Below are 18,601 nucleotides of genomic sequence, written 5' to 3' on the forward strand. Positions count from 1 at the left end.
GGATGTGGAGAGGGCTCTGTGGGGCCTTCCAGACTAGATAAATATAATGACTAAGAGCCCCTTCCAACACACCCAACAATGTCTCCAGGTCCCTGCAGAAACCGCATAACTCGTCCTCCAGTCTGCACCTGACTTCCCCCATCAGTCTCCTCTTGGTGTGAGGAAAGGTGAGTGTGGCATGAATGGGCACTGCGGTGCCACGAGGAGAGACCTGGACTAGGAGTCTTCACACCTGGGTTCTAGTCCTGGAAAGATGACCCACGCACTTGGTGTTCCTTCCCGAATGTGGAGACAAAGACTCACCCAGGGGAAGTGGAGAAGCAGGAGACCCAGAGGTCAACTCAGGCCCAGCTCCTGGGGGCTGTGCGAAGACGGAACAACCCTCCAGGATAGGCACATCTACCAGTGCCAGGAGGGGACAAAGGTGCCAGAGGAGAGGCTGGGCTCCTGCCCCTGGGAAGCCCATAGGAGTTCCCACCCCTCTTCCAGCTGCATCTCCAACACAGCAGTGCTGGACCAGTTCAAGGCTCTTGAGTACTTCCTTTCCAGGAACCTCCCAGACTGCTCTCCCTAATTGGCTCTCTTCCTCCTCTGAGGGTCCGGAGCCCCAACTCTGCCCCTTCAATCGACATGGTGTGTGAATTTTTTTCGCGCCCCCCCGCCCCGGGAATCCAGAGCCTTCCCTGGACTCCCATCCCCAGGTTCCCCACTGCAGAGCTGAGCCCAGAGCCAGGCAGACAAGGCTGGGGGTAGGGGAGGTACAGTAGAAATAATGAAGCCCTGGACCTGGCTCATCTGGGGCTACCAGAGCAGCAGAATCCCTGAGCACTATTATGTGCAGGCACTGGGCTCACACACTTTCTAGGCAACAGCTCCTTTATATTTCACAACCCTGAGGGAAGGAAGGATTATTGTCCCCATTTGATTAAGGAGGAAACTAAGGTTTGGGCAGTCAAGCAACTATTTCACTTTCACACACACAGTAGCAGAGCTGAGACTGAAATCAAGATCTCATTTCTCTAATGTGAAGGAATCCAAAAGCTATGGAATCTGTCCCCTACCCACCCACAAACTCACAACCAAAATAATTCATCAGACGTGGTTGTGTTGTTCTTTTTACTGGAACTGGCTGTCAGAGAACCCCCGAACCCCGCCATGGAGCAGGAACTGGATGACAGAGGGATGGGTAGTGGATGAAGGCATGCTTAGGAGCTGAGCTGAGCCTAGCCTGGTCATTCAAAGCTGGGGACAGGCAGAGGGGATGTCTGTGGAGGGCTGGGCTCAGCCAAGGAGCCAGAGCTGCGGCATCAGGGCCAGGCTGAGCAGGAGAGGCCCCATCCCATGGGACATGGCCCCAGCAGTCACGGCCAAGGCATAGAACCTCGCCACCTCCTCGTTGGGGTTGCCCTGGGCCGGGTTGAACCACATCTGGATGCAGCGGCCACTCCCTCGGCTGTAGTTGCTGACCTTGTAGGAGTGACTCCAGAGTTCCTCACACAGGGCAGCAGGCGTGGGGAAGTAGGACTCAAATGTGCGGCAGGTGGCCTCAGCTGGACACTTGTTAGACCCTGCAGGGGGAGAGAGGGTGGGTGCAGACATTCAGCCCCTGGGCCCAAAGCTCATTTCTGGCCACTCCCAGAAATCCACACCCAACCCCAAATCCTCAAACGCCCCCCCTCCCTGTTTTCCAAACCCCGCCTCCATCTCCCCACCGCCAAGCCCTCACCTGAGGTCCAGTCCCAGCCCTTGTGCCAGTTGCTCTTGCAAGTGTAGGAGGTGCGGCAGGCCTCCCACCAGCTCTCACAGTCCTCTTTGCACAGGGGCACGTCCAGGAAACGCTCTTTGCGCCAGCTCTGGTCCACCTGGATGGGAGGTGGGGAGAGAGGGCTCCTCTCAGCCAGGGATGTTGGCATGTGCAGCCTTAACTGAGCTGGAAGGCAGCCTGCTGGGCTGGGGTGAGGGAGACACGCGTACCTGCTGGATCCAGGGCCCCAGGTTGGGGGAGCACTCATAGAGGCAGGTGTCCTGGATGAAGTGGCGCTTGCAGGCGGGCTCCATCTTGCCGCAGTGGTCCCAGTTAAAGTTGTACAGGAGGGAGGTGTCCTTGTGCAGCTCCCGGCTGGTGTTGACCGAGCAGCAGGCGTTCTTTTTCCAGGGACTGCACTGGGAGGGCAAGACGCAGGACTAGGTCCTCCCCCACCACAGCCTTCTGCCACCTCTAGCCTCCCCCCATTTGGTTCTTGCTCTCCTGCCCAAGGTAGGTTGTCCTAGGAACACTTGCTGTGAGCACCCCTCTGTCCTTGGCCTCCAGTAACTCCTGTCTGGGGAGAGACTCAATTACCACAGTGTGAACAGAGGGTTGTGGGAGCCTAGGAGGAAACCCTGTCTTGGGGGAACAGTAGCCATCATTTATTCAGCCCTTAGCATTTTATAAAAATTTCTTTAATTTGTTTATTCATTAAAAAAATAATTATTGAGTACCAATTCTATGTCAATCACTGTCCTAGATGCTGAGATTACAGCAGAGAACAAAACAGACAGAAATATGTGTTCATGGGACTTACATTCTGATCAGGAGAGACAGACAGTAAGAAACTAAAAGAGAAAAAATATGGTGTGTCAGGACATGATCAGCTATATGGAAAAAATTACAGCCAGGAATGGGAATGTGGAGTATGGGATGATGGTTGACATTTTAAATAGGGTGGTTGTGAAAAGCCTCACTGGAAGGTGACATTTTGAGCAAAAGAGAAAAGAAACAAGCTATGCAATACTGCATGTTGAAGAGCTTTATTCTCAGCAGTTATTAGGATCTGTGTCCCCAGTACTGGGTCAGTGCCAGACACATAGCAGGCCCACAAAAATGTTTGCTGAGAAAAGTAAATGAGGGGCTGGCCCCGTGGCCAAGTGGTTAAGTTCGTGCACTCCGCTTCAGCGGCCAAGGGTTTCATGGTTCCAATCTTGGGCTTGGACATGGCACCGCTCATCAGGTCATGCTGAGGCGGCATCCCACATGCCACAATTAGAAGGACCCACAACAAAAATATACAGCTATGTACTGGGGGGGCTTTGGGGAGAAAAAGAAGGAAAAAAAAGTAAATGAAAGACCTACTTAATGATTTCCTAAAGCTAAATCAAACTCCATCTTACCAATAGACATACCAAATTTTAGCAAGTTTTTAACATAGAATGGGTTTTCCAAGACTGCAAATACCATGAAAAGGAGGATAGTACTAAGTTTTTTGTTTTGTTTTATTGGAGTTCTTCACTATTTTAGAAAATTCTATCCTCCATGGCAACACTGCTTAGAGTATCTTATAGCATTTAAATTGTCAGTCGATTACACCTGTATCCATCGTCATTTGTGGCTGCCCCATTCATAGTGATTTTGTGAATAAAGCAAACATGCTATTTCCTAATGATTTCTAATGTGGTCATACCAGAGAACTGACATGTTGAAATGTATATGATTTTATTATAAATTACTTTCTTTTTGCTTCTCCTTTGTATTACAGATAGAGAGTTATGTTGATGTTTTTAAATTAAATGCACATATAGGTTCTATTAGCTTTGAATTTCATTCCAGGATAGAAAAGAGAGTCTGAACAATATTTTCATGAAAAGGAGACATTCAGTCTATGAGGGTTGCAACCAACTGGCGTACCTTTTTACAGAATGTATGAATGGACAGCTCCCACACCCTGTATCACAGTCAGAAGGGCCTTCTCCTCTTCTGCCCTCGGCCCTCCATGGGACTGCACAGAGTGAAGGCAGGAAGAGCGATCCTCCCCCACGGTCTCTCACCTTCCAAACCCCTGGAGGACCCACCCAGTCCTACCCCTTCCCCACCACAAGGGGTGGTCATGTCCCATTCCTCTGTGTCCATGTGCTTCTCTGGGCCTCAGTTTCCTCAACTGTGTCATGTGGAGGAGAGTATCATCTACCTACATCAAAGGACCACTGGAAATACGAAATCGCATACAGAAAACACATGACACCTAGTAGCTGCTCAGGAAATGATTATTCCATGTTATTGGTGACCTGGTATCCTTTTCTGAGGAGGCCACGTCTAAAATCACCTCCACCACTCCCCCCCACCTTCATCTTCTCCCACAGCAATAAGGATTGGGGGTGTCTGACCCCTCAACTCTTCCCTCACTGCCCTGACTTCCTCTTCCCTGTCAGAACCGGCCCCCAACTGGAACCCCGTTCCATCCTCACCTGGTCGTGCAGCTTGTCCTCAGGGCCCGGCTTTGCCTTGTGGTGCTTGGCGTCCATGCAGACGTTGAGCAGGTCTGTCCTGTCCCGGGCGCTGGACGTGGAGGCTGTCCAGGCCAGAAGCAGCAGAAGTGGTATCAATTTCCAGGCCATGTCTTTCTGTCCCTGCAGAGGGAGCTGTGGTTAGGGACACCAAGGCCTGAGGAAAGAGAGCTCCATGCAGGGTAACTGCTTCACCCCCTGCCTCAGTCTCCCCATCTCCTCAGTGAAGGATGGGGCAGATCCTCTTCCTTCTCTGCTGGGGTCCTGAGGCTCCCTGAGGCCGAGGCAGAGAAAGTTGGCAAAGGGGGCTCCCTCACCCCAGGCTTGGAGGGCTCAGAAGGGATCTGGGGTTAGTAGATGGGCGCTGGGGGAGTCTTCCCAAGTCGGAGGAGATGCCTGTGCTCTCACCTTTTCTCTGGACTTGGCTTAAGACCTCCCTGTTTCTGGACTTTACCTGAGAAAAGTAATGAAATAGTTCACGTCGATGCCCTGCTCCCCGGAAAAGGGCCAGAGATACACAGTGCCCTCATCCTTGTCCAGCAAGTGCTCTGCCATTACATCCCGGATCCCCTGGGCTCCCATGCCAGCTTAGAACCCCTGTTAACCTGGGGAAGGCAGTGACCCAGCTCCGCTGAGTTCTCCAGAGCAGCGTGAGCATCAAGTGACAGAACACACAGGCTGGTGTTTGGTTAAATGATACAGAAGCGGAAAGAGTGGTGATTTTTAACAGCTTTGCTTGCTCAGGCTTTTTCCTTCCCTGTTCTCTGAAAGCCATTTCCTGTTCTCTAATAGCCATTTCCCTTCGTGACTCTGGCCTCCTCAGCTCTCTCTAGGCTAATGCACCAGATCGCTACCTTACCCCTCATAAAACAAATGCAAGGACCCTTGGGCCTGAGGGATAACATAAAAATCCCCCATGTTGGAGCAGCCAACCAGACAAGCACTTAGAGTCATGGGAGGGACCGGCAAAAGTGACGGCCCCCTTCTCTGTTCATGGCTGCTCCTCACCCCCCAACCCTACTTATTAAAGATCTGTTCCTTTGGGCTCTGTCACTGAAGTACCTACAAGTTGAGAACAGAGACCCCTTCCTCTCCCTCACCATCCCCACGTGCAGTTAATCCACAAGACCTTGCAAGGGTCCCTCCAAAAATCTTTCTGGAATTCAATTCCCTTGGCTCTGTTTAGGGTCAGGTCTTCCCTCCTCCAATTTCTTCCCCTTCACGTCACCTTCCCCACAGAAGCCAGAGTGATCTTTCTAAAGAAAGATAGGCCCCTCCCCTACACACAAACCCGCCAGTGCCCCTGTCACCCCTCCCTCCTTAGGGCATCTTGCCTGAGCCTCCTTTGCTGCTGGGAGCACGCAGCTGTGTCTAGATTGGCCTCTCTCCAGGCTGGCAACTGCTCCAGGCCCCTGGACTGTCCCCAGCGGTCTCTGACCTCAGCGCAGGGTAGACTGTAAGAGTTCTGGTAAGCACAGAATGTAATTCTCCTCCTTGGCTCTCCTCCTGTTCTTCCTTCTTTTCCAGACCCCACCCTCTCCAAGGCTACATTAGTCTGTCAATTTATTCAACTCCTGTTTTCATTTATCTCTTGGTCAATTTACTCATTCCAGGATCCACACATTCAACATTCATCGAAATCTAGAGAATTGCTCATCTCTAAGGGGGATCTGAATTTTTGAGGTACCCCAAGTGGTTATTAGGATAAAGCTAGCTTGAGGGACATGAGGCTTTGTGGAGAAGAACCGAGGTTTTAGGAACCCAATGATAGCTCCATTCCTCATACAGCCTTGGGAAATGTCACTGAACCTTGCTGAGCTTTAGTTTGCTCACCAGAAACATTGTTGAGAATTATATATGGAAAAGCCTCGCACATACTGATAAGTTTAAATGACAGCTATCAGGTTAATTTATGAGCAGCCAGGTGGGCACAGAAGTCAAGGGTCACAGAGAAAAATTGTCTCAAATCTGATAAATGATGATATCTCACCATCAAGCATTTCTGTAAACGTAGTTAACTGATTTTTGATGGTCATTTTAAAAATTGTGGTAAAATACACACTATATAGAAATTTACTGTCTTAACTATTTTTACATGTACGGTTCAGTAATGTTGAGTATATTCATTTTGTTGTGCAACCAGTCTCCAGAACTTTTTCATCCTGTAAAACTGAAACTCTATTCCTGTTAGGTAACATTACCCCATTTCCTCCTCCCCCGGCCCCTGGCAACCATCATTCCTCTTTCTGTCTCTATGAATTTAACTCCTCTAGGTACCGAATATCAGTGGGATCATATAGTATTTGTCTTTTTGTGACATTTCACTTAGCATAATGTCCTCAAGATTCACCCATGTGTCAGAATTTCATTCCTTTCTATAACTGAGTAATATTCCCTTGTATGTGTATACCACGTATTATTTATCTGTGCATCCATCGATGGACACTTGGGTGGCTTCTGCCTCTTGGCTATTGTGAAGAATGCTGCTATGAACATGGGTGAACAAATACCTCTTTGGGACCCTGCTTTCAGTTCTTTTGGATATATACCCAGAAGTGGAATACTTGAATCATGTGGTACTTCTGTTTTTAATTTTTGAGGAACTGCCATACTGTTTTCCATAGCAGCTGTATAATTTTACCTTCCCATCAACAGTGTACAAGGGTTCCAATTTCTCCACATCCTTGCCAACATTTGTTATTTTCTGGATTTTGGGTTTTTTTGGGGTTTTTTTTGTGTGTATGCTGAGGAAGATTCACCCTGAGCTAACATCTGTTGCCAATCCTCCTCTTTTTGCTGAGGAAGATTCGCCCTGAGCTGCTACTATCTGTTGCCAATCTTCCTCTATTTTGTATGTGAGCTGCCGCCAATAGCATGGCCACTGATAGATAAGTGGTGTGGGTCTGTGCCTGGGAACCGAACCTCGTCCACCAATGTGGAGCACATGGAACTTAACCACTAGGCCACCAGGGCTGGCCTTTTTTTTAATAGAAGCCATCCTAGTGGGTGTGAGGTGATATCTCATTGTGGTTTGGTTTGCATTTTCCTAATGATTCATGATGTTGAGCATCTTTCATAGGCTTGTTGGTCATTTGTATGTCTTCTTTGGAGAAATGTCTATTCAAGTAGTTTGCCCACTTTTTAACCAGGTTATATGTTTTTTTGTTGCTGAGTTGTAGAAGTTCCTTATATATTCTGGATTAACCCGTTATCAGATATATGATTTACAAATATTTCCTCCCATTCTGTAGGTTGCCTTTTCACTCTGTTAACTGTCCTTTGATGCACAGAAGTTTTTGATTTTGATGTATTCAAATTTATCTATTTCTTCTTTTGTTGCCTGTGCTTTTGCTGTCATATCCAAGAAATCATTGCCTAATACAATGTCAGGAAGCTCTTCCCCTGTGATTTCTTAAGGAGTTCTATAGTTTTTGCTCTTAAATCTAGGTCTTCGATCCATTTTGAGTTAATTTTTGTATATGGTATAAAATAAGGGTCCAATTTTATATTTTTGATTGTGAATATCCACTTGTGTCCCAGCACCATATTTTGAAAAAATTATTCTTCCCCCTATTGAGTTGTCTTGGCACTCTTGTCAACAGTCCGGACTCTAGGTTCTATTCCATTGATCTATACATCTATCCTTGTGCTACTACCACACTGTCTGGATTATTGTAGCTTTGTAGTAAATTTTGAAATTGGGAAGTGTGAGTCCTCCAACTTTGTTGTTTTTTGAGATTGTTTTGGCTGTTATGGGTCTCCTGCATGTCCATATGGATTTTAGGACCAGATTGTCAATTTCTCCAAAAGAGCCAGCTGGGATTTTGATAAAGACTGAGTTGAATCTATAGATCAATTTGGGGAGTATTGCCCTCTTAACAATATTAAGTCTTCTGATTGATGACCATGGGAATTCTTTCCATTTATTGAGATTTTAAATTTCTTTTGAGGATGTTTTGTAGTTTTCAGTGTACAAGTCTTTTACTTCATTTTTTAAATTTATTCCTATGTATTTTATTATTTTTATGCTATTATGAATGCAATTGTATTTTTTTTTTTTTTTGAGGAAGATTAGTCCTCAGCTAAATACTGCCAGTCCTCCTCTTTTTGCTGAGGAAGGCTGCCAAGAAGCGGAACGTGCAAACTTAACCGCTGCGCCACCGGGCCGGCCCCGCAATTGTATTCTTAAATTCATTTTCGTATTGTTCATTGCTAGTGTATAGAAGTACAAGTGATTTTTGCACATTGATCTGGTATCCTACGAACTTGCTGAACTCATTTATGAGTGGTTATAATGTTTTTGTGGATTCCTTAGGATTTGCTGTATACAATGTCATATCATCTGTGAATAGAATTAGTTTTACTTCTTGCTTTCCAGTCTGGATGCCTTTTTTCCCCTTGATTAATAGCCCTAGCTACAATCTTGGTGCTATGTTGAATAGACATGATGAGCATGGATATACTTGTCTTATTCCTGATATTAGGAGGAAAGCCTTTTGATGTTGAACGTGACGTTAGTTGTGAGTTTTTCATAGATGCCCTGTGTCAGGTTGGGGAAATTCCCTTCTATACCTAGTTTGTTCAGCGTTTTGTTTTGTTTTGCTTTTACCGTGAAAACATTTTGGGTTTTGTCAAATGGTGTTTCTGCATCAAGTGAGATGATTATGTGGGTTTTGTCCTTTATTCTAGTAATATGGCATATTAAATCAATTTATTTTTGGATGTTAAATCAACTTTCATTCTTGGCATTAATCATACTTGGTGATGGTGTATAATCCTTTCTATATGTTGCTGGATTCAGTTTGCTAGTGTTTTGTTGAGGATATTTGTATCTTTATTCGTAGAGATATTGGCCTGTAGTTTTTTCTTTGTCTGATATCTTTGTCTTTGTCAGATTTTGTATCAGGGTGATACTGATCTCATAAAATGAGTTTGGAAGTGTTCCCTCCTCTTCTTTGAAAGAGTTTGTGAAGGATTGGTATTAATTAATCTTTTTTGTGCATGAGGAAGATTCGCCCTGAGCTAATCTGTGCCAATCTTCCTCTACTTTGCATGTGGGATGCATCTACAGCATGGCTGATGAGTGCTGTAGGTCCATGCCTGGGATCCAAACCTGCAAACCTGAGCCACTGAAGTGGAGAACGCAGAGCTTCAACCACTTGGCCACAGGGCTGGCCCCCTTAATTAGTCTTTAAACATTTGATATAATGCACCACTAAGGCCATCTGGGCTTGAGCTTTTCTTTGTGCGAAGTTTTAAAATTACTAATTCAGTCTCTTTACTTGTTATAGGTATATTTAGATTTTTTACTTCTTCTCGTGTCATCTTTGGTAGTTTGTATCTTTCTAGGAAGTTGTCTATTTCATTTATTTTTTTCTAATTTATTTGCATACAATTGTTCATAGTATTCTCCTACAATGCTTTATATTTCTATAAGGACAATAGTGACATCTCCTCCTTTATTCCTGATTTTAGTAATTTGATTCTCTCTTTTTATCTTGATCAATCTAGCTAAAGGTTTATCAGTTTGTTAATATTCTCAAAGAATCAACTCTTGGTTTTGTTGATTTTTCTCTTGTTTTACCATCCTCTATTCCATTTGTTTTTGCTTTAGTCTTTATTATTTCCTTCTTTCTGCTAGCTTTAGGTTTATTTTGCTCTTTTTCTCTTTTTTTTAAGATAGTAGGTTAGATTATTGATTTAATAATCTTTCTTTCTTCCTTTTTTTGCTCAGGGTGAATGTTCCTAACATCTGTGCCAGTCTTCCTCTATTTTGTATGTGGGTCACTGCCAAAACGTGGCCACTGACAAGTGGTGTAGGTCCATGCCTGGGAACCGAACCTGGACCACCAAAGTAGAGCGCACCGAACTTAACCACTAGGCCATGGGGCTGGCCTCTTCTATTTTTAATATGGGCATTTACGGCCCTAAATTTCCCTCTAAGCACTGCTTTAGCTACGTCTCATAAGTTTTGATATTTTGCATTTTCATTTCATTTATCTTAAAGTATTTTCTAATGTCTCTTGTGATGTATTCTTTGACTCATTGATTATTTAGGAGTTTGTTGTTTAATTTTCACATATTCGTGCATTTCCTAAATCTTTCTCTTATTGATTTCCAATTCCGTTCCACTGTAGTCAGAGAACATACTTTGTATTATTTCAATTACTTTAAATGTATTCGTGCCTTTTTTATTGGCTAACATATGATGTTCCATAGGCGCTTGAGAAGAATGTATATTCTTATGTTGTTTGTTGGCATATTCTATAGGTATCTGCTAGGTCTTCCCTGTTGATCTTTGCCTAGTTATTCTATTCATTATTGGTAGGAGGTATTGAAATCTCCAACTGTTACTGTTGAATTGTGTAGTTCTCTCTTCGATCCTGTCAGTTTTTACTTTGTGTATTTTGGGACTCTGTTATTTGGTGCATTTGTGTTTGTAATTGTTATGTGTTCCTGATGGATTGACACTTTACCACTGTGAGATGCCTTTCTTTGCTTCTTGTTTGTTTGTTGGTTTGATTTGGTTTGGTTTTGGTTTTTGTAAGGAGGATTGTCCCTGAGCTAACATCTGTGCCAAACTTCCTCTATTTTATGTGAGACGCCACCACAGTGTGGCTTGACAAGCAGTGCTATGTCCACACTCAGGATCCAAACTTGTGAACCTCAGGCCACCAAAGCTTAGCATGCAAAGTTAATCACTACACCACTGGGCTGGCCCCCTTTCTTTGCTTCTTAACAATTTTTGTTTTAAATTCTTTTTGTCTGATATCATCATAGCTGCTCCAGATATCCTTTGGTTATTTGTTGGGTGATATATCTTTTTCCATCCTTTTAAGTTCAACTTTTTGTGTCTATGAATCTAAAGTGTGGCCAATGTAGGCAGCATATAGTTGGATAATGATTTTTTTTATCTGCCAACCTCTGCCTTTTTATTGGAGTATTTAATCTTTTTATATACAATGTAATTACTAATGCTATGGGTTTTACATCTGCAATTTTATTTGGTTTTTGTTTGGTTTATTATTTATTTATTTTTTGTTGAGGTAACATTGGTTTATGACATTATATAATTATTTGTTTTATATATGTCTTTTGTCTTTTTTGTTCCTCCATCACTACCTTATTTTTGTGTTTAATAGATATTTTCAAGTGTATTGTTTTAATTCCTCTGTTGTTTCTTTTCCTATATTCTTTGATTTTTTTCTTAGTAGTTGCTCTGGGATTACAATTAATATCACAATTTATACCAGTCTAGTTCAGATAATATCAACTAAGTTTCAAGAGTGTTCAAAACTTTGCTCCAATATAACTTCATTTCCTCCTCCACTGCTTTGTACTATTATCATCACACAAATTACATTTTATACATTATAAGCATATCAACACAGTTTTATAATTATTACTTTATGCAGCTGTCTTTTTCCATTAGATAGGATAAGAAAAGAGTTACAACATAAATACGTTTATGCCATATTTTATATTTTTCTATGTGGTAACTTTTATTGGTGCTCTTCATTTCTTCCTGTGGATTCAAGTTACTGTCAGTGTCCATTCATTTCAGCCCAAAGGACAAACTTTAGTATTTCTTATAAGGAAAGTCTGCTGGTGACACATTCTCTCAGTTTTGATTTACTTGCATAATCTTAATTTCTCCTTCATTTTTGAAGGATAGTTTTTCTGGTTATAAAATTCTAGGTTGACAGTCTTTTCCTTTCAGCATTTTGAATACAGTAGTCCTCCTTTATCCACAGTTTCTCTTTCTGTGGTTTCAGTTACCTGCAGTCAACTGTAGTCCAAAAGTATTAAATGAAAAAAATTCCAGAAATAAACAATTAGCAAGGTTTTTTAATTTTAATTTTTTTGGTGAGGAAGATTGGCCCTGAGCTAACATCTGTTGCCAGTTTTCCTCTTCTTTTTTTCCTCCCCAAGGGATCCCAGTACATAGTTGTATATCCTGGTTGTAGGCTCTTCTAGTTCTTCTATGTGGGACACTGCCTCAGTATGGCTTGATGAGCCATACTGATCCATGCCCAGGATCTGAACCAGTGAACTCCGGGCTGCAGAAGCAGAGTGCGTGAATGTAACCACTTGGCCATGGGGCTGGCCCCAATTTGTAAGTTTTAAGTTGTGTGCTGTTCTGAGTAGTGTGATGAAATCTCGAACTGTCCTGCTCTGCCCTGCCCAGGACATGAATCATCTCTTTGTCCAGTGTATCCACACTGTATGCACTACCCTCCTGTTAGCCCCTTAGCCAGGAAAAAACGTAGTAAATGTAGGGTTCAGTACTATCCATGGTTTCAGGCATCCACTGGAGGTCTTGGAATGTATCCGCCATGGATCAGAGGAGACCAATGTAAGCCACCCCACTGCCTCCTGGCCTTCATCGTTTCTAATGAGATACTAGCAGTTAATCTTATTGGGGATCCTTTATAAATGAATCTTTTTTGTGTTGCTGCTTTCAAGATTCTCTCTTTGTCTTTCAGTAGTTTGACTCTGGTATATTTAAATGTGAATTTCTTTGAGTTTATCTTACTTGAACATCACTGACCTGCTTAGATGTGTAGATTAATGTTTTAAATAAAATTTGAGAGGCATTGACCATGATTTCTCCAAATATTATTTATGCCTTTACTCTCTCTGCTCCTTCTAGGAGTCCTGTTGTGCACATTTCAGTGTGCTTTATGGTATTTCCACAGGTCCCTGAGGCTCTGTTCATTTTTCTTCATTCTTTTTGTATTTAAAAATGGATGATTTCTATTTTCTGTCTTCAAGTTTGTAGATTCTTTCTTCTGCCACTTCAGATCTGATGCTGAGCACGTCTAGTAAATATTTTTTAATTCACCTTTATTTTTTTAGAGAAGCTTAAGGTTCACAATAAAATTGAGGGGGAGGTACAGAGATTTTCCATATGCTCCCTACCCCATCCTGCCATATGCATAGCTTGCTCCATTATAAACATCCTACACTGATGCATCTTAATCACCCAAAGTCCGTAGTTTACATTAGGGTTCATTCTTGGTGTTGCACATTCTTTAAGTTTGGGCAAATGTATAATGGTGTGTATTCCTATCATCCAGACTATTTTCACTCTAAAAATACTCTGTGCTCTGCCTATTCGTCCTTCCATCCTCCCAACCCCTAGCAACCACTGATCTCCATAGTTGTTGCCTTTTCCAGAATGTCATATAGCTGGAATCATACAGTAGGTAGCCTTTTCATGTTGGCTTCTTCACTTAGTAGTACGCATTTAAGGTTCCTCCATGTCTTTTCATGGCTTGGTAGTTCATTTCCTTTTAATGCTAAATAATATTCCATTGTCTGGATGTACTACATTTTATTTATCCATTCACCTACTGAAGGATATCTTGGTTGCTTCCAAGGTTTGGCAGTTATAAATAAAGCTTCTATAAATATCCATGTGCAGATTTTTGTGTGGACATAAGTTTTCAACATATTTGGCTAAATACTAAGGAGCATGATTGCTGGATTGTATGGTAAGAGTATGTTTAGTTTTGCAAGACACTGCCAAACTGTCGTCCAAAGTGGCTGTACCATTTTGCATTCCCACCAGCAATAAATGAAAGTTCCTGTTACTCCACATCCTCTCCAGCGTTTGTGTTCCAGATTCTGGCCATTCTAATAGGTGTGTAGTGTTATCTCATTATTGTTTTAACTTGCAATTTCTCTGATGATATATGATGTGGAGCATCTTTTCATATGCTTATTTGCCATCTGTTTATCTTCTTTAGTGAGGTGTCTGTTAATTAAAGTTTCGGCCCATTTTTAAATCAGGTTGTTTTCTTATTGAGTTTTAAAAGTTCTTTGCATATTTTGGATAGCAGTCCTTTATCAGATATGTGTTTTGCAAATACTTTCTCCAAGTCTGTGGCTTGTCTTTTCATTCTCTTGACAATATCTTTCACAGAGCAGAAATTTTTAATTTTAATTAAGTCTAGCGTATCAATTTTTTCTTTCATGGATCATGCTTTTAGTTTTGTATCTTAAAAATCATCACCAAACCCAAGATCACCTAGATTTTCTCTTACGTTACAGAAGTTTTATAGTTTTGCATCTGCAATCCATATGGGTCTGTGATTCATTTTAAGTTACTTTTTGTGAAGGGTGTAAGGTCTATGTCTAGATTCATCCTTTTGCTTGTTGCTGTCCACTTGTTCCAGCAACATTCGTTGAAAAGACTATCTTTGCTCCATTGTATGGCCTTTGCTCCTTTGTCAAAGATCAGTTAGGTATATTTATGTGGGTCGATTTGCAGGCTCTCTATTCTGCTTCATTGATCTATTTGTCGGTTCTTTTGCCCGTACCACACTGTCTTGATTCCTGTAGCTTTATATTAAGTCTTGGAGTCAGCCAGTGTCAGTCTTCCAACTTTGTTCTTCTCAATAGTTTGTTGGCTATTCTGATTCTTTTGCTTCTCCATATAAATTTTAGAATCAGTTTGTCAGTATCTACAAAGTAGCTTGCTGGATTTTGATTGAGACTGCATTGGATCTTTAGATCATGTTGGAATAACTGACATCATGACAATGTAGAGTTTTCCTATCCATGGACGTGAAATAGCTCTCTACTTATTTAGTTCTTCTTTGATTTCATTCATCATAATGTTATTGTTTTTCTTATATAGATCTTGCACACAGTTTGTTAGATTTATACCTCAGTATTTCATTTTTCTGGATGCTATTATAAATGATATATTTTTTTAAATTTCAAATTCCATTTGTTTATTGCTAGTATGTGGGGAGGGAATTGACTTTTTCATATTAACCTTTATCCTTCAACCTTGCTATAATCACTTATTAGTTCCAGGAGTTTTTTGGTCAATTCTTTCGGATTTTCTTTATAGACAAACATGTTGTCTCTGAACAAAGACAGTTTTCTTTCTTTCTTTCCAATCTGTATACCTTTTGTTTCCTTTTCCTGTCCTATTGCATTAGTTAGAACTTCTAGTATACAGTTGAAAAGGAGTGGTGAGTGGACATCCTTGCCTTGTACCAGATCTTAGTGGGAAAGCTTCAAGTTTCTCACCATTAAGTATGGTGGTAGCTCTCGCTTCTTTTTGTAGAATTCTTTATCAAGTTGAGGAAGTTTTAGTAAATTTTTAATTTCAATTATTGTAATGTTCTACCCCAAATTTCTATTTCATTTTTAAAATAATTTCTATCTCTTTATTAATATTCTCTCTTTGGTGAGGTTTCATTTTCATATTTTCCTTGAGTTCTTTAGACATAGTTTCCTCCAGTTCTTATTTATAATAGCTGATTTATTTATTTACTTACTTACTTATTTTCGGTCAGGAAGATTGTCCCTGAGCAAACGTCTGTGCTAATCTCCTCTATTTTGTATGTGGGATACAGCCGCAGTGTGGCTTGATGAGTGATGTGTAGGTCCATGCCCGGGATGTGAACCTGCAAACCCCAGGCTGCCCAAGTGGAGCATGCAAACTTAACCACTACACCACTGGGCTGGCACTATAATAGCTGATTTAAAGTCTTTGTCTAATAGGTCCAACATCTGGGCTTCCTCAGGGACACTTTCTATTGACTGCTTTTTTTCCCCTGTGTATGGGCCACACTTTCTTGTTTCTTTTCACGTCTCATATTTTTTGTTGAAAACTGGATATTTCACATAATATAATGTGGCAACTCTGGAAATCAGATCTCCCCAACCAGGGCTTAATGCCATCCCTGTTTATTTGTTTATCGACTTTCATGGACTAATTCTGTAAAGTCTCTTGTCTTTGTCATGGTAGTCACTGAAGTTTCTGCCCAGTTAGTTTAGTGGTCAGCTCGTGATTAGATAGAAACTTCCTTAAATGCCTTGAAGCAGTAAGCCTCCTACTCTTTGCCAAGGGACTCTGTATGTTGGTTCAAGCAAGCTTTCAATGCTCTGGCAGGTTATTCTGCCTTATCCTTCACTTCCTGCTTGAGCAGGGGCTCAAGGTCACCACAGATGAGTGATCAGAGCCTTCTCAGGGACTTCCTGGGTGTACTCTCAGTTCTGCAAATGTGAGTGGATTTCTAGTTCTCCAGGAATGTGTCAGAAATTTTCAAAGCCGTCTATTGACGTCTCATTCACTGCTATTCCTCTTAAGTTTTTTGGCCAGCCTGTTGTTTGCCTCAACTGGTATTCCTGCCTCAGGCAGCTGGGGTGTCAAAAATTTGCTGTTGATGGTTTAGACAAACTCCTAGGGATAAGGTTTCTCATTGTGTGAGCGCTGTGTCAGGTCAAATAAAGACTAGCCTTATGAATGGGGCTCTCAATTGGAGCTTCCAGGTAGATAACATAGTGACAATTCTCTAGGGAGAGGGCTTTGGGGGGGAGTTCCATACCCACTCTGCCCCCTCTAGTGGCTGCTCGGCCGCTGGTTTTCTTAGCTACTGTAGGTGTGAGACTACTGATTTGGGAGGCCACCATGGAGCTGAGGAGAGGAGGACGGGGGGAAAAAGCAAGTCAAAATGCCACAAAGCTCACTGTTCCTACTGAGATTCAGCCATTTTCCTTGAACAAATTCTCCTTAGATTTGTTGAAAGCTTTGGTTATCATTTCCAGAGTTCTGGAAAAGTTGATTTTGACAATTTTTGCCAGTGTTACTGCTTTTGTGGAGTGGGTTTTCAGATGTCCTTACTCTGCCATTCCAGAAGTGCTTCTTCGATTACTTCTATTTTAAGAAGTATAAAGCTTTAATCAATATTGGTCGCTCATAAGAAAAACGGCCTTTGAGTATACAGTCTACCTTTAACATGAAGAGATAAAGTTTTTTGTTTGCTTATTTCCTGTGTATATTCCCATTAGAGCAGAGTGTAGATGCTTACCCAGCCTAAATGTGAACTTTAACTTCTCAAAAAGCATGCTAAGTTTTTTGACTTTGTACTGATTCATATCATGCTCTCAGGTCATGTTGTAACACAAAATAATAGGAATCCTCAATTCTAGAGAAGCTAAAATTCTTAATGACGAGGTTGTTATAAAATATAGTTTTCTTATTGATAACACAACCAAGACTAAGGCTGTTTCCTGACAACACTTTTTTTCTGTTTCCCTTGTCCGAGATCAGGCCATAAATTCAGAAGAATAAAACTATCAAGGCAACTTTTACACCAAAATCAACTTGACACTTCCCAGACAGCTGCTAGAATACACAAAAAACTTGCTCACTCACAGCATGGCACTCATAAGTAAAGAAGGATACAAGGAGAGATGCTAAAAATAATTAGGTATAATTGGTATGCTCCATGTTTTTAAAATTAGCTTATCAGCATTATAAGAGCTGCCCTGTTCATCGCGTCCCACGTTGCAGAGGAAGAAGTCACAGCAAAGAGAGGAGCTCATTCTTTCTAGATGACTTTTATACAAGGTAAATGCTTGTAACTGTGAATTTTCAGTGATTGCGGCTCCTCCCAAATGAGTAAAGGCATACTCGCGTTCACATGCAAGTGTGCGAATGATGACTGTCAACAAATTTATTTCCAAGATGATTTTATGCCTTTGTTTAAAATGACCTTTTATTATTGATAGTAATTTTAGTGTCCATCTTACAAAATAGAATGTATGTCCCTCAAGACTTCTAAATACATACACTGTCCGTATCACTCACACAGCTCAGGCAAATAAACAGGACAAAGGGAATTATCAAAAATAATTTGGTGGAGAAGACAAAATCTCCTTCCCCAGGTTCTGAATGTTCTCCTCAAAGTAGCCGTTACCTGAGACGCGGTGAAAGACAGCAGTCACCAGTAGCTTCACCATCTGCTGCATGACACCCCATTGAAAATTCTTCTCTCTTTCATTCTGCTATCGGACATTCATAGGTTTACTAGATCATTTGGTCCCGTCAACAAAGAGTTCCTCTTCTCTCCTTTGTTTTCCTAAAGACTCTGCTGTAATTGACTGACAGGAAAATAGACTCATAGACCTGACATCACCACCATAACTAACACTTAGATGATTCAACCTGTCAGAGCCCTGAGGCTTGAGAGTTCCAGAAAAATTCCTGCCCTGGAGCATAGGACTTCTAAGGAGGGAGATGCTAGGCCACGAACAGGTAATAAGAACTAATTTTAAAGGAATGAGTGAAGTTGATGAAGGAGCTGTGATTGTGGTTATTGTGTCGCTATTTTTGGTAATGTGCTTCATGTTCTTTTTTTGATTAGTCATATGCTGCAGCCCTTTTCCTCTCCCCTGGCTCTGGTCTCTAGCCCTCAATTTAGTAGACCATACTTGTGCCAACTGGAACAAACACTCTCTCTAAAAACGTCTTTGGTCAATGGGCCACTCTCCTAAATATCTCTATTGGTGTTGTCTACATCTACACCCAAAACAG

General features: G+C 41.9%; 1 protein-coding gene across 8 annotated transcripts; it reads right to left on the reverse strand.

Moving 5' to 3' along the window:
- Positions 1–1,102: 1,102 nt before the first annotated feature.
- On the reverse strand, positions 1,103–18,157 carry FOLR2 (folate receptor beta). 8 transcript variants are annotated; one of them, XM_070490787.1, is made up of 6 exons: positions 17,985–18,157; positions 5,595–5,714; positions 4,222–4,383; positions 1,975–2,163; positions 1,727–1,862; positions 1,103–1,568 (listed from the first exon to the last, which is right to left on the reverse strand). In XM_070490787.1, exons 3-6 carry the CDS (start codon positions 4,369–4,371, stop codon positions 1,282–1,284), a joined length of 762 nt encoding a protein of 253 aa, XP_070346888.1. In that variant the 5' UTR covers positions 4,372–4,383; positions 5,595–5,714; positions 17,985–18,157; the 3' UTR covers positions 1,103–1,281. The 8 variants fall into 8 exon arrangements, with proteins under 8 accessions (XP_070346888.1, XP_014697505.2, XP_014697507.2 ...); XM_014842019.3 differs by lacking the exon at positions 17,985–18,157 and adding an exon at positions 4,669–4,714 and having other exon boundaries at positions 5,595–5,777; XM_014842021.3 differs by lacking the exons at positions 5,595–5,714; positions 17,985–18,157 and adding exons at positions 4,669–4,714; positions 5,390–5,524.
- Positions 18,158–18,601: the final 444 nt, after the last annotated feature.

This window comes from Equus asinus, chromosome 20 (genome assembly GCF_041296235.1).
Source record: "Equus asinus isolate D_3611 breed Donkey chromosome 20, EquAss-T2T_v2, whole genome shotgun sequence".
Taxonomy (NCBI): Eukaryota; Metazoa; Chordata; class Mammalia; order Perissodactyla; family Equidae; genus Equus; species Equus asinus.

Bases quoted from the DNA above. Each gene is read 5' to 3' on its own strand.
- FOLR2 (XM_070490787.1), bottom strand. From the start codon at position 4,371: ATGGCCTGGAAATTGATACCACTTCTGCTGCTTCTGGCCTGGACAGCC. The intron at 1,863-1,974 runs GTACGCGTGTCT...CCTCCCATCCAG, and splicing joins TGGGGCCCTGGATCCAGCAG to GTGGACCAGAGCTGGCGCAA. The intron at 1,569-1,726 runs GTGAGGGCTTGG...CTCCCCCTGCAG, and splicing joins GGGCTGGGACTGGACCTCAG to GGTCTAACAAGTGTCCAGCT.